At 40.6% G+C, this 13453-nt stretch overlaps 1 protein-coding gene across 1 annotated transcript; it reads left to right on the top strand.

Moving 5' to 3' along the window:
- The first annotated feature begins 622 nt into the window (after positions 1-622).
- Positions 623-13213, top strand: gyg1a (glycogenin 1a). The gene is made up of 7 exons (XM_061742900.1): positions 623-766; positions 4105-4240; positions 4339-4513; positions 5928-6090; positions 7362-7488; positions 9745-9976; positions 11544-13213. The coding sequence occupies exons 1-7, from the start codon at positions 637-639 to the stop codon at positions 11754-11756; spliced, it is 1176 nt and encodes a 391-aa protein (XP_061598884.1). The 5' UTR covers positions 623-636; the 3' UTR covers positions 11757-13213.
- Positions 13214-13453: the final 240 nt, after the last annotated feature.

Below are 13453 nucleotides of genomic sequence, written 5' to 3'. Positions count from 1 at the left end.
CCAATAAAGGTTAGGATAAATGATAACATGCCTCTGAAGTTTGACTTTTTGCACCATTACAATACTTATAGGCAACTAGTCATCATATCTCCTGCTCTCTGAAACACATGTTAATGCTCAATAGTACACATATATGGTTCTTTAATATATTTGCATTATACTAAGATGCATTCATTTTCAATGGCTTTTGTCCTTCATGGCTTTTTTCCCCCTTACATTACTTTTACTTTTATACTTTAAATAGTTTTGAAACCAGTACTTTTATACATTTACTTGAGTAAAAAACTTGAGTTGATACTTCAACTTCTACAGGAGTATTTTTAAACTCTAGTATCTATACTTCTACCTGAGTAATGAATGTGAATACTTTTGACACCTCTGTTTCTACTGCAGATTACACCACGTGTGACTGTTACCTGGGATAATGTGATGTACTCAACTTAGTGCTACTTGTATATATTATAATAAAACAATGTCTTTCTACTAAACATTCTTAGTCATTTTCTCAGTGCTGGGGGCTGGTCTCAATCACAAGTTTACAGAATAAAGCTAAACAGTTGCTGTGTATTTACTTTTATAGTGAAGGGCGTGAGAGCGGGGGGCGTGTCAGCTGTCAGAGGTCACGTGACGCGGAAAATGTGGGGCTTAATTCCCGTGCTGGACTGCTCTCAGTTGCTGCGTCTCTGTCCGCCGCACTGCCATCCGTCCATCCGCTCCAGCCCGATCCCCGAGCCTCGGGTGGCCCCTCCGCCGCGCACCATGTCGGGTAAGAGACCCCCTGTAAGACCCCCGAGCCCCGGCCCTCCGGACCGCAGCTGCGCCATCTGTCTGCGTTGCCCGTGAAGCCTGAATTATGGTTCCGCGTTAAATCGACGCAGAGCCTACGGCGTAGGGTACGCCGTAGGCTCTGCGTTGGTGTAACGCGGAACCATAAATCAGCCTGTTGTATTTGTGCGGCGCGGCGGAGAACAGCTGCGGCTCCTCCGCCGCTGTCAGGCGGCCGGCCGGCGGAGTTATTTCTGGGCTCGTTTTTTTAAAGATTGCGATGCTTCATGTGATGAGTCGCCGCGGCGCTTTGGACCAAAGTAAAGTCGACGGTTGCGAAAAACCGCATATCCGGTTTCAATTTAAAGCCAAACCACCAACTTTGTCAGTTGCCATGCATGTGTTGGGGGAAAGAAACCCCCCACAAAACAACACATTTTTAAATTTTAAATTGGATTGCCAAAGCACTTTGCTCAAATACTTATTAAAAAGTAATCTGGCCTAGTCTGTGCTTGAATTTTGATGCCATTTATGGGAATAAATTAACACGAAAAACCAAGATAATAATAATTAATAATAACTTGTTATTATGATAACTAGGACTCTCACGCAATTCTTTTGAGCACATATTATCTTGGTGACATTTCTTAGAGAAGAAGCTTTAAAAAAAATGGTGCGATTTGGCTTTTATAAGTAGCTGATGTCCTCAAATATATTTTGATTTATCCCCTCTACAGCCATTTTCACCGGTACAGAAAATACCGAACCAATCACAATGTGGCGGAGGTCAGATTTATGCAACTCTCATACAGGAGCCCCTGAGAGCCACTTTTTAAAACAAGGATGGCAGCAGGTTTGTTAATAAAAACTTTAATCAGCAAATTTTTACTGCAAAACCGACAACAGTCGTTCTCCCGCGTTCCTACTTTTCATCACGCCTTTTTTTCACATCTCTTTTTGATACTAATCTCGTTACTTTGTAGACGACGTGTCGTTTCTCTGATTGGTTTTATATATGAGTAATAGCACCCAGAGAAGGGATGTATCAGTAATTCATTAAATTTGCTATCTTTCAACTAATTCTTGTAGTGAGGGCTCCCCAAAGTTAGATTTTAAAGATCTGAGAATGATTGGCACAATTTCACAATTTAAAAGTGAATTTACTCAGCCTTGTATAAGCTGCCATCTCTGCGTCATCTCTCATGTGGTAAAGATCCATGATGAAGTGGAAGTGAGTTACGCATGTTGGTGTTGGTCAACATAGCACAATCAGCTGCTGCTTGTGGCTTCATGTTCAGAGTTGAAGTACAAACACAGTACAAAAAGCTGAAACAAAGGTTTTAGTGTACCTGCATGGTGAGGCTCGCGTTGCTTGAGGCCCCTTCTGATAAAGAAGTGCTGCAGGTGGTTTTAAATGTACAACGTACACCAATATACAGTACACGATAAAGAGTAGGAGGCCTGTGCCCAGCTGCTGCGGTTATCTGGGTCAGTCTTATCAAGCTTCAGCGAGATGCACCTTAACAGCCCAGTTCACAGGGGTTATGGAGTCACTTATAAGTGACACGTCGAAAAGGGCAGTAAAATGCTCTCGAGCAAGTTATTTTGTTCTCACTGAGAAATAAATCAGAAGTAACCAGCTCGTATTTGCTGCTTACTTTTCCAATACTGGTTTCAAACGTTGGGGTTCCTGTAAAGACAGACCCGTATGAGCTTATCAATGCTCTCTGGCTTGAGACGCGGTGGTTTCAGGTTTGAAATGCTTGAGATTTCTGAGCACCATAGAGATCACCTTATTCTCAAGGGATGTTTTGAGAATGGTGTGTCATGATGAGCCTTTGTCAGTGTTGTAATGTTTTCAGCAAAGGACTATTAAAGATTTAAAAATTAATGATTAGCTGCAGAGCTTTTACTTTTATGAACTCAAGAGGAGTAGACTGTAAGCCCTTAAGGACTTAAACCAGCTCCTACGGGTATGTTATTAGTTATTGTCCCAGGTGGATGCAAACTGTGTTGTGTCCAAAGGCAGAATTTAAAAACTGTAAAGCTCAATGTTTATTTGCCTTTTAGTTTATCCAAACCACGTTTTCAATTTAAAACTTTTTAGATGTTTCCATGCTTTTATTTTTAAAGGTATCTTCCTGAACGTCTTGTGTTAATACTCCTTTCCCTCAACTTGACGAGTATTTTATGGGGTCTACGTGCTTGCCACGGACTTCTTTTTCCCATAGCTATAAAAGGCCTCTTGGGTTATTTATTTCTTTTTCTTTTTTTAATAACATCTTACTATTAATACAAGAATAAATCTGACAGCAGTCAATTCAAATGTGAATAGTATGTGGAAGGAATAAGCCATTTAGTTTGGACGCTGGGGCACCAGAACCACTCTGCATTACAGTTTCATAAAACTGACATGTAAACATGTTTTTAGGTTCATACATAGATGAATGTCCTGAATATATAATATCAGTCTATGATGTACTAGAAGTGTTTTTGTGGGAGCGTACCAGGGTAAAGAATCTACCCAGGAGTGTGCGGTCATAAGACTGTGCAGTAACAGATAAGTCGGGGGAGTTGCAGATGAGCAGGGCCTTACTCTTACACTCTGGCCTTTTGATAGGCGATTTATAGTTCCCTCGATCAGCCCTCTGCAAGCATGGGACAGAGTCACACAGATCAGGTTTCCCAGAAGCCCCCGACAACCGAGGCAGTCAGCTTGATGAACACTCTTTTTTTGGCTCAGGGCCTGCTTTGAGCCCCCTGCTGCCCGTCATGCATTCAGTTTGGACATTGAACCTTCTTTAAGTATTGGGGGTAGGGCTCATTTCTATTTTGGAGGAAAGACAGAAGAAAGAAAATTCTTTCAAAGTTGCTTCGTCACTCTGACAAGATGTTAATTAATCCGCTGGTAATTTTGTAATGTACACTCTTTTTACTCTTTGTAAGAAAGTTTATTTTGAGTACTAAAAGCTGTGAACTTTGTGCCTGTACACCCCCGATGCAGTTTTGGGATTTATTTTTCCTAAACACCATCATGATTAATAGGTTATCTATGACAAACAAAACTGACAAATAGATAAATTGACATTTTAATCATTGACAAAGTGACAAAACTGGGCTGTATCAGTTTCTTTTCAAGGAAGAAGAGTTCTTCTTCCCCTCATTGTTAAAGTATTCAAACAATCCTGCGTATGTTTGAAAACGCCGGAGACTTTGAGCAGCAGTTCAGTGAGGGCTTTCGGTCTCTAACTGAAACTTTTAATGGGAAAACAATAATAATATGAGAAATGTATGATGACATGTTGTTCAAGTAGCCCATGAGTGTGTTTCGCCAAGCAGACCAAGCTTTTGTGACGCTGGCCACGAACGACAACTATGCCAAGGGAGCAATGGTTCTCGGACAGTCGTTACGAAATCACAACACAACCAAGAAGCTGGTGGCACTCATAGGACCTTCCGTTACAGAGCCTTGCAGGTAGAACACATCTCTCCAGCCTTCGTCCACATGCGGGTTACTGTATATTTAGCGCAGGCACTGACAGAAGTCCCACTCTGTGTGTCTGTGGGTTGCAGAGACACACTCCACTCTATTTTTGATGAGGTGTCTGTGGTGGATGTGCTGGATTCGGGCGACGCGGCTCATCTGGCCATGATGAAGCGGCCGGACCTGGGAGTGACGCTCACCAAGCTGCACTGCTGGACGCTCACGCAATACAGCAAGTGTGTGTTCATGGATGCAGATACACTGGTGAGAAACGAACCGGGTTGCCCAGGGGAATCCACGCAGCGTTAATGAAAAGATGATAGTCATTGTTTGATATTTTTCCTCCCACTTTAAATCTTTGGCTTTGCGGAAATCAGACATGTAACAAAGAAAATGCATGACCTGGACTTGGCTTAAAGGCCAATAAAAATACATTTTAACCTCAAACATCTGTATTCCTTTGAATAACTGCAAATTTTCTTATTTTCCAGCCTCAAATGATCTGATACATTGTATCACTTTTTGATACTGATGCTCTTATTTTGACAATATATGCGAGTATCGTATTTTCCGCACTATAAGGCACACTGCATTATAAGGTGCACCTTCAATGAATGACGTATTTTAAAACCTTTTCCATATACAAGGCGCACTGCACTATAAGGCGCACTAAATATATGGTAAAATACCGTACTATAGTGGCTGGGGTTGAGTTACGTATCTACCTGATGGAGCTGCGCTACAGGAAATGTTACAAAATGCTACAGCAAATGCAAAAAAAAAAAACCAAGAAAAAAAGTACCCTATGTCAAACTTTATTAACAAAATAAAAACCAGCTTTGCTCCGTCTCGTCAAAGTCGCCATTATGCGAGTCAGCGTCGCTGCTGTTGTCTTGAATGTCTGTGACGATTCCTGGCGTTTTTAGCGCCGTTACTTCGGCGACACCAACTACCGTATTGGCCCGAATATAAGACGGGGTTTTTTGCATTGAAATAAGACTGAAAAAGTGGGCGTCGTCTTACATTCGGGGTCTAGACGTTATACCAATTCACAACACTAGATGGCGCCAGATATCTTTAAAGCGAATGCTGAACTTAACTTCCCAGGCCAAAGCAAACCCCTGTCACGAAGAAGAAAAATAAAAATAGCAGTAGCATGAAGAAGAAAAATAAAAAATAGTGGTAAGAAAGAAAAGACAAGGAAATAACAGAAGAGATAACAGAAAATGGTGAAACGTAGGGACAATCTGGAGAAAAGTGAGTGGAAGAAGTTATGATGCAAACTTCAAGATCATGATTTAAATGAGGCAAAATAACATGCTTTTTCTCTCAAATATATTGTTATAATCATTTGTTTCAGATGTACTTTAATTATTTTCTGTATAAAAATTTAATTTGGTGTTAAGAAAGTCTTTTTTCAAATTTGAGTCTTGAAAAAGAGGGGGTCGTCTTACAATCAGGGTCGTCTTATATTCGGGTCAATACAGGCATTACCCACAATCCCCCTGACTACTGTAACAGATATTACCGTAATGATCATATATAAGGCGCACTGCCGGTTTTTGAGAACATTAAAGGCTTTTAGGTACGCCTTATAGTGCGGAAAATACGGTATTTCCGGTACTGGTATCGGTATAAGAGCAACTCTACTGACAACATCTTATTTGTACTTGTGCAGGTGCTGTCCAACATAGACGAACTGTTTGAGAGGGAGGAGCTGTCTGCAGCTCCGGATCCTGGTTGGCCAGACTGTTTCAACTCTGGGGTGTTTGTCTTGCGACCGTCCAAAGAGACGCACGACAAACTGTTGGAATTCAGTACTGAACATGGCAGCTTTGATGGTGAGTCTGTGCGCATGCATGTGCATACATACACTTGGACGTTTAGAAAACTGAGAAAATGAGAGATCATGAAAAGGAAAATATAGTTTAGAACAACATAACAGTTGTCTGAATACAAGAGATTTAGAGTTCAACAGAACCGATGTGTTCATAGAAGTATGAGATTCTGGTTTATACTTCTACGTTACAGCCATTCACAGCGTCTATGTCGTGTCTGGTGTTTATACTTCTGCATTTTTGGTTGGGTTGAGCTGTAATTACATCACCGACCTCTAGGTATCAGCTTTGGTTCTTTCTCTGCAGCTGCTGTTTTTCGTTTCCTTTTATTTACTTCCTGTGAGGAGCTCAAACATAGCAGCTGAACAAACAAAGTATATTTCACGCGAGTTGGAGCAGATTTTAATCCAATGGTATCACGTTATTGTTACCCAATGGTGGCATATCTGAGGTAACTAAACTGGTTTTGCCCAATAATGGTGACTACTTTTCACAAAAGGTTTGGGAAGTACCCGTGGAGTCCAGTGACCCCTGTGTTATATATAACGACTTTAAAATACAACTAAAAGAGAAACTTATGTAACAGACACTTTCACATAGATATTTTGACTAGTGGAAACATGGAGGAGGGATGAGTAAATCAGCAACAGTTATTCTTGCTGGTTGGTTGTGGAAAAGTGCTCGGGGTGCATCCAGTTGGTGTGGCACTGATGAAGTCCCAAAGTATTTTAAATTAAGGTTTTTGTTATACATCTCCAGTATACAAACAAATAGACCATACTACATAAGTAAATGCAACTTTTCAGTTGTAGGTCACCAAACCGACATTTGTGATGAAATGAAATTCTCTGCGATGTTGTCCGAGTGAAGCATCGTCTTGCCCATGCAGCTCTGCAGCGACGCATGTTTCACCTTCTATTTTTACATGCCAGCAGACAGTCTATGAGAATGTACAGAATGCGTTAGTGGCGTCGCTCATTCAGAGAGTGTGTACTTGAGTGTGTTTGACTGTGTGTTACGACACCAACAGAGAAGTTAGATAAGAGTAATGCTGCCGAAGTTAAAAAAGAATCAGTCTTATTAAGAAAGCTACTGAAATAGATGCCATGAATGCGCTTATTGTATCACAAGAAAGAAGAACTCGCATAACATGTGAAAAGCCTTTTGTGAGTTTGATTCTTACAATGTGTTTAGTCAGAGCAGCTGATTGTCTTTGTCTTTTGATTTATTTATTTTTTTTAACATTTTTTTAATTTAATTTAATTTGTCTGCAGGTGGAGATCAGGGAATACTCAACAGTTACTTTGACACCTGGGCGACGGCGGACATCTCCAAACACCTCCCTTTCATCTACAACCTCAGCAGTATTGCCATCTACACCTACCTGCCAGCTTTTAAACAGTGAGTACACACACACTTACACACGCTGAGGTGTGTTTTTGTTACTCAGTCTTTTCCTTTGTGCCAGTTTAAACCTTAAATCAGGTTTTCATCTAAACGTATAATGAATTAGGTCGTGGAAGGCCCTCTCTGTTCCCAAACAGACACGAGGGGACTGAGTTAATGGATTTATCACCCAACCACACCCATAGTTCACACACACACACACACACACACACACACACACACACACACACACACACACACACACAATAATCAATTAATGCACTCAGGCTTTCATGGCTTCTTCTTGTCCGGCTGTTTCTGTAGCTTTCCCAGTCACAGCGTCCTGGTTGGGTTTGTGTTTTGAAGAGGCCTCAAATGTGGCGCAAGGTCACCTCAGAGCTGCATATTTAGGTCTATGGTTGGGTGTTTTTTAGAGCAGAGCACTATTTAGAACAAAAAATACAGCCATATTTTTTGTCTTTTTTGAGAAAATTGGTTCGGTAAGTAGCCTATAAGTAGTCAAATTAAAATAAGGAAACTGAAAAATGATTTTACTAAGGTCTATATTGTATATTTATTTATTTAATGACACTTTAGTGTCATGAAATAGACGAAGACGATCAAACTAGACTATTTAGAGGAAGTAAAAGTCGTAACAAGGTTTCCGATTACTATTGCAACACATCAGTAGGGTAAAACTAACCTGTCTCATCAAATAAATACATAAATATCAAGATAAATCTATTCAAATATATATTTAAACAAATGTATTATTTAAATAAATGTATTAATTTAAATACATTTATATTTAATGAGCTGATGTGTTACAATGTTTTTATTTGTGTATGTTCAGTTTCAGCTGCTCATTTTATTTTGTTAATTTAAGTTTGATTCTATTTTATCTGGAATTCTTCATGTAGAAATGATCACGATCCACTACATTTATGTTATTTTGTTACACTTTGTCTAACAATAAAATTATTAAGTTTTGAAAGAAATGTTAAAGTGTGTCTCCTTGTGCTGAGCTCAATAGTTGAATAATGGTATTAGATGGGTGTGAAAAGTAGGATTGGTACACCCCTGTGTGTTCAATAATCAGATTTTCCTCTTTATGTAAAGACATGGCAGTGTGGCCTTGTATCTGAGTTCATTGGTTGGCTCTACTTGTGTAGCTGCAATTCAATTGGCTGAGACTCGAGCTGATGCCTGAGAAGTCTAACTTTTCTTAACTTCTGACGCAACGACTGCTTCCACTGTGACACAATAAACCCACAATTCAGTTTGGCAAACAGTTGATGTTCATTTAAAATCAACAGACGGCAGCATCACAGATGATTCCTGCGTGTACGTGTGAGACGGAGGTAGAGTATTGCTGCCGTCAGGTTCAGGGCTTTGCTTTAATGGTTGGTTGCAACATATTTTACAAATAATTACTCCAGGAAAATATACATGTTTAATTTGTAATCTTGGGCACGAGTCATGTGTTAGACTATTTTCTTACAGAAGCCATTTTTGTGATTGCATATCACTAGTACGTGTTGACATTTGTAAAAATACACAGTGCCAAATCAAATCAAACTTTACTTGTATAGCACTTTTCATTAAATAGTAATCCAAAGTGCGTTGCATAAAAAAATCAACATTTAACATAGAAAAACTCGCACACTCAGGGTTAAAAACACACGTCTGGTCATTTTCACACACATCCTCAAATTAATACCCACACAGCACACATATACCCCCCCACATAGACATTAAAAGATATATCTATCTATATCCAAGTATGCTGAAACTATTATGATTGGGGTATTCCTTCAAGGAAAAATGTCCATTATGTAGCTGACTGGTCTACTTGCATGCCGTTTCCCATCATGCAACGTTCAACCTCAGCAGTCATAAAAATGATCCTGGCAGTAGCATATGCTTGTCTTAAAAGTTTCCCGCTCTCCGAAACAGGAGTTTGGCCATGAATGCTGACACAAAATACAAATGACTTCACCTTTTACTGTGGTGTAGTACTTATTTTATACTCCAGTTTTCATTTTCTAGCTGTTTATATTTATGCATCGTAGCTTCTAGGTTAGATTTAGGAAAAGATCTTGCTTTTTAAACGCATCTTTTCACAATGATAAATACTTGCTTGCTCTTATTCACAAATTCAGTTTTAAAATGTAAAGATCAGGCGTAATAACAGCTTACGTTTGAGGTTTTCAAAAGTAATGACAAGAAACAATGTTACGTTTTCCTCATTTCGTCTTCTCATTTCTGCAGATACGGCCACAACGCAAAGGTGGTGCACTTCCTGGGCAAAATGAAGCCGTGGTCATACTCCTATGACGCTCATAGAGATGAAGTCAGAGGTCCATCCGACGACGGGGGCCAGCTGCACTCCAGCTACCTGCTCCAGTGGTGGCAGCTGTACGGCAAATCTGTGCTGCCTTTACTGCAGAAGGCCTTCGGGGACACGCCCTTCGTCAGCGGCTTTGTGGACTGCAGCAATGAAGTAAGCGACTTTATCGTTTGTGGTATTGAGGTGTGTTTGTCTGTAATAAAACATTAGGATGAACATCTGTAGCGAGTTGCGTAATCGTCATAATGTCCCAACTTTGTTGAAACCTCCAAATCGCCCGGTAACCTGTGTTTCTCCCGCTTATTTTAAGCCCTCAGTTCGATCATGGTGTGCAGTTACTGACAAGGGGAAATGCCACATGTTCAAACTGTAAACGTTGCCTCTCGAGCTTGTGATTAAAGAATGTATTGGCTCCAGACTTTTAAACAACAGTTTTGTTGGCAAAAAGGAATGCTTGTCAGCCGGAGCAGAATTTTCTTAGTTTTCTTTACACATCAACCCTGCAAGCCTTCACCGTCTGATAACAGTAGTGAGAAGTGCTGTTGCAACAGCTCTGAAACACATCTGAGTTGGTCACAGCAACGATTGCCAAAAGCTCGCTTGTTCTAGTGGTCTGGAGCGGTGCCACGTTGTGTCACATTGACATGTTTACACAGGTAACCACAAGGAAAAAGTGTTTTTCCATTGACTCTGGCTGTTTTATGACATTCCTTTTTGTTTGTTTTAGAAATTGACAACAGCTATATTCATGTAGCGCTAAAGTGTCTTGGATAGAGACGGAGACCGATTCTTATTAGCGTCATTTTGAAGGAGAAAAAAATGACTGAACATAATCCTGCTGTTGTATTTAAAATAACACTATTAAACAATGTCTGAAAACAAGTGGAAATCAAGAGGAGAGGAACATTCTGCTTGTATGCACATTAGTTAAGCTTTTCAAATCATGTCCTGCAAGAACAGTTTCAGTCTTTCTCCTTCACACCTGTGGATTTCCACTGGATGGATAGAGCGTCATCTTTCCCCAAAGCATCCCCTCATTTAACACATCTGTCCCAAATGACCCCTGGGTATTTAATTAGTCTGATATTTTTTGCTGAGAGGGCCACAGACAGGGATATGTAGCATTCTCATGCCCATCAACCCTTTCGTGACCCCTCATGTCCTTTGGGTCCTGGTACTGCACTTCATCTCAGGTTAAATGTGATCAATCAAAAAAAGCCTCACTGCAAATCAGCTTGTATTGATTTTTTTTTGAAGTGACCCTGATGTGCTATTGATCTGGGAAATCTATGTTATAAAAAAAAAAAAAAGAATAAAAGAACTCCTGGTAAACATGTTGTGAAGAGACAAAACTATCATGTCAGTTGTGAAATACGTCATGCTTTCCTCTTCTTTTTACTGAAACTATACAACCATATGAATTGTCCTGAGTGTTTGTTTTAAATTAATATAAAAAAAATTGCTTAGCTGATAAATCCATATTGCAATGAAACAGGACTACAGCGAATAAGGAGATGATCCGTTTCTTGCACAACTTTTGTTCATTTGTTCCTGCCTTACCTTCTTCGAGGATCATGACTTTTGCAATATGACCAATGCTTTTATGATGAAACGCATTCATGCACTAAATGCCTGCTGTGGATTAGGTTACCAGTCTCTGGATTTGATGGTATTTTAAATTTAATGAACAATATGATCTCCCTGTCTCTCTGTAAATCAGGATAACCCCCATGAAGACGTGATAGAGCATCATGGGTCCTCTCCGACTCCGTCGCATCATCCTCCTACTCCTCCTCCTCCTCCTCCCCCCTCCTTCTCTCAGACTGTTTCATCCCAGGAGAGGAAGCAGCGCTGGGAGGCGGGTCATATCGACTACCTGGGGGACGACTCCTTTGCCAACATCGCGCGGAAACTCGACTCCTTCCTTAAGTAGTTGTGGCTGAACGTGACGTGTGATGGACACTAGTTGAACCTCTGTGAGGTTGGCGGTCGTTTACGCAAACACAGGGGCTTGATTAGTAGGTGTCTGGATGAATGCCTGAGTGCAACTTTCAGCCACACTTTACACATCCTGCCAGTGTGTAGAGTGTGTTTGTTTGACAGAAGTCCCATGCACTCCACTATTAATTGGTCTTTTTTTGTTGTTGTTTTTTTTTTCCCTCTTAAAGGAAAATGTTAACACTTAGGAAATATTGTTTTCTTGCTCAGAGTTGAGATGAGAAGATGAGCACATCTGTATGGTGGGTGCGAAGACGACTACTGTAACTGAGACCGGAGACGCCTAGCCTCGTCACTGCCCTCAGAAACGCACATAAGTTTTGTTGCAAAACACTGGTTAGCAAGAAAAAGGAAAAGAAAAGGCAACTGTTCGGGTCTATGATGAGTAAGACTAAACCTTTTTATCTTCTGTCAACATTTTGGAGAGCTTTGCAGCAGCTAACAAAACCAAGTCTTCAGAATGCTTTAAGTTAACCCGTAACCTCATAACAAGATATACAAAGTTCTTTGAGCTAATTCCCAAAATGTCTGTTTTTATCTCGTAAATCTGACGGAAATGAAGTTCAGTGTCTTCCTAACTCGTGGAAATATTTGCAATGGTGACTGCAGGCCAAAGATTTGGCTACAATTGAAGTGTTTTCATTACTGTATTTTTCCACAACTCTTAATCCCACGTGCAATAATTCTTTCTCTAAACCACTTTAAGAAGCAGATATGCAGCTACCAGCTCACTTCCCTCCTCGCAGTCCATTTATGGCAGTCCTGCTTTAATATGACAGTGTTAACCTCAGAGGAGTGCATAGAGCCTCTCACTGTGCCTCAATGCTCACCAGCTTTGTGACTTCGGCTTTGTGATGTCTGGTATCGTGTTTTGTTGTATTTGCATGGCACAGTTTAACCTTGGGTCTGTAATGAAGTGCTCCCACCCTCATCCGTAAGTGATGTTGATACTTGTATGTGTATTTTTGTGGGACTGCACTTCCCAGATGTCTGTCACCTGCATGCACATCCTTCTCCAGACCCACTTCGGTGCTTGTGCCATGACTTTCATCACTTCTTGTCTGTAGTGTAATCAGCTGTTGTGTCGCCGACTCACCTTTTACAAAATCTCACTCACTGTAACCGCTGCCAGTAACATGTCCCTCCTTTCCTGTTGCCAAAAACCTCTTTGTTTCCCTCCATCTGCCTGCTGAAGTATAGCTCACAGCTATAACTGAGATGTTCCTCCGTCCATAAGACCCTCCCACAACAAGCTAGTGAAGTCTACAGAAGTCCATGTGCAGCTTTTGTGTGTGTGTGGGAGTGGATCATACTTGTAACTTGTGCACATGTGTTTTACCGCAGCTACCTGTACATCCTCTTCAGAAACTAATAAACATGCATAAAAAACCATTTCCATACTCATCCTGTCATATTTTCATATTCTACATGTGATTAGGGCTGTTGGGACATTTTAGTAGCAATTATAGTATAATCCAATTTAGCAATTTAAAGCCAGTCTAAGTTGCCATATCGATGGATTTGGATTTGCTGCAGTGACAAGGGCTCGGGACGGTCCGGTACCAAATATAATGCCTTTTATATCCCTCTACCGGTCCATTTTGCTGTTATGTCAGGGGCTGAGACAGTTTC

The sequence above is a fragment of the Cololabis saira genome, chromosome 16, assembly GCF_033807715.1.
Source record: "Cololabis saira isolate AMF1-May2022 chromosome 16, fColSai1.1, whole genome shotgun sequence".
NCBI classification, from domain to species: Eukaryota; Metazoa; Chordata; class Actinopteri; order Beloniformes; family Belonidae; genus Cololabis; species Cololabis saira.
The sequence above is the reverse complement of the archived record's forward strand: the minus strand, read 5'-3'. Positions and strand labels throughout refer to the sequence as shown.

Bases quoted from the DNA above. Each gene is read 5' to 3' on its own strand.
- gyg1a (XM_061742900.1), top strand. From the start codon at position 637: ATGTGGGGCTTAATTCCCGTGCTGGACTGCTCTCAGTTGCTGCGTCTC. The intron at 7,489-9,744 runs GTGAGTACACAC...TCATTTCTGCAG, and splicing joins TACCTGCCAGCTTTTAAACA to ATACGGCCACAACGCAAAGG. The intron at 9,977-11,543 runs GTAAGCGACTTT...TCTGTAAATCAG, and splicing joins TTGTGGACTGCAGCAATGAA to GATAACCCCCATGAAGACGT.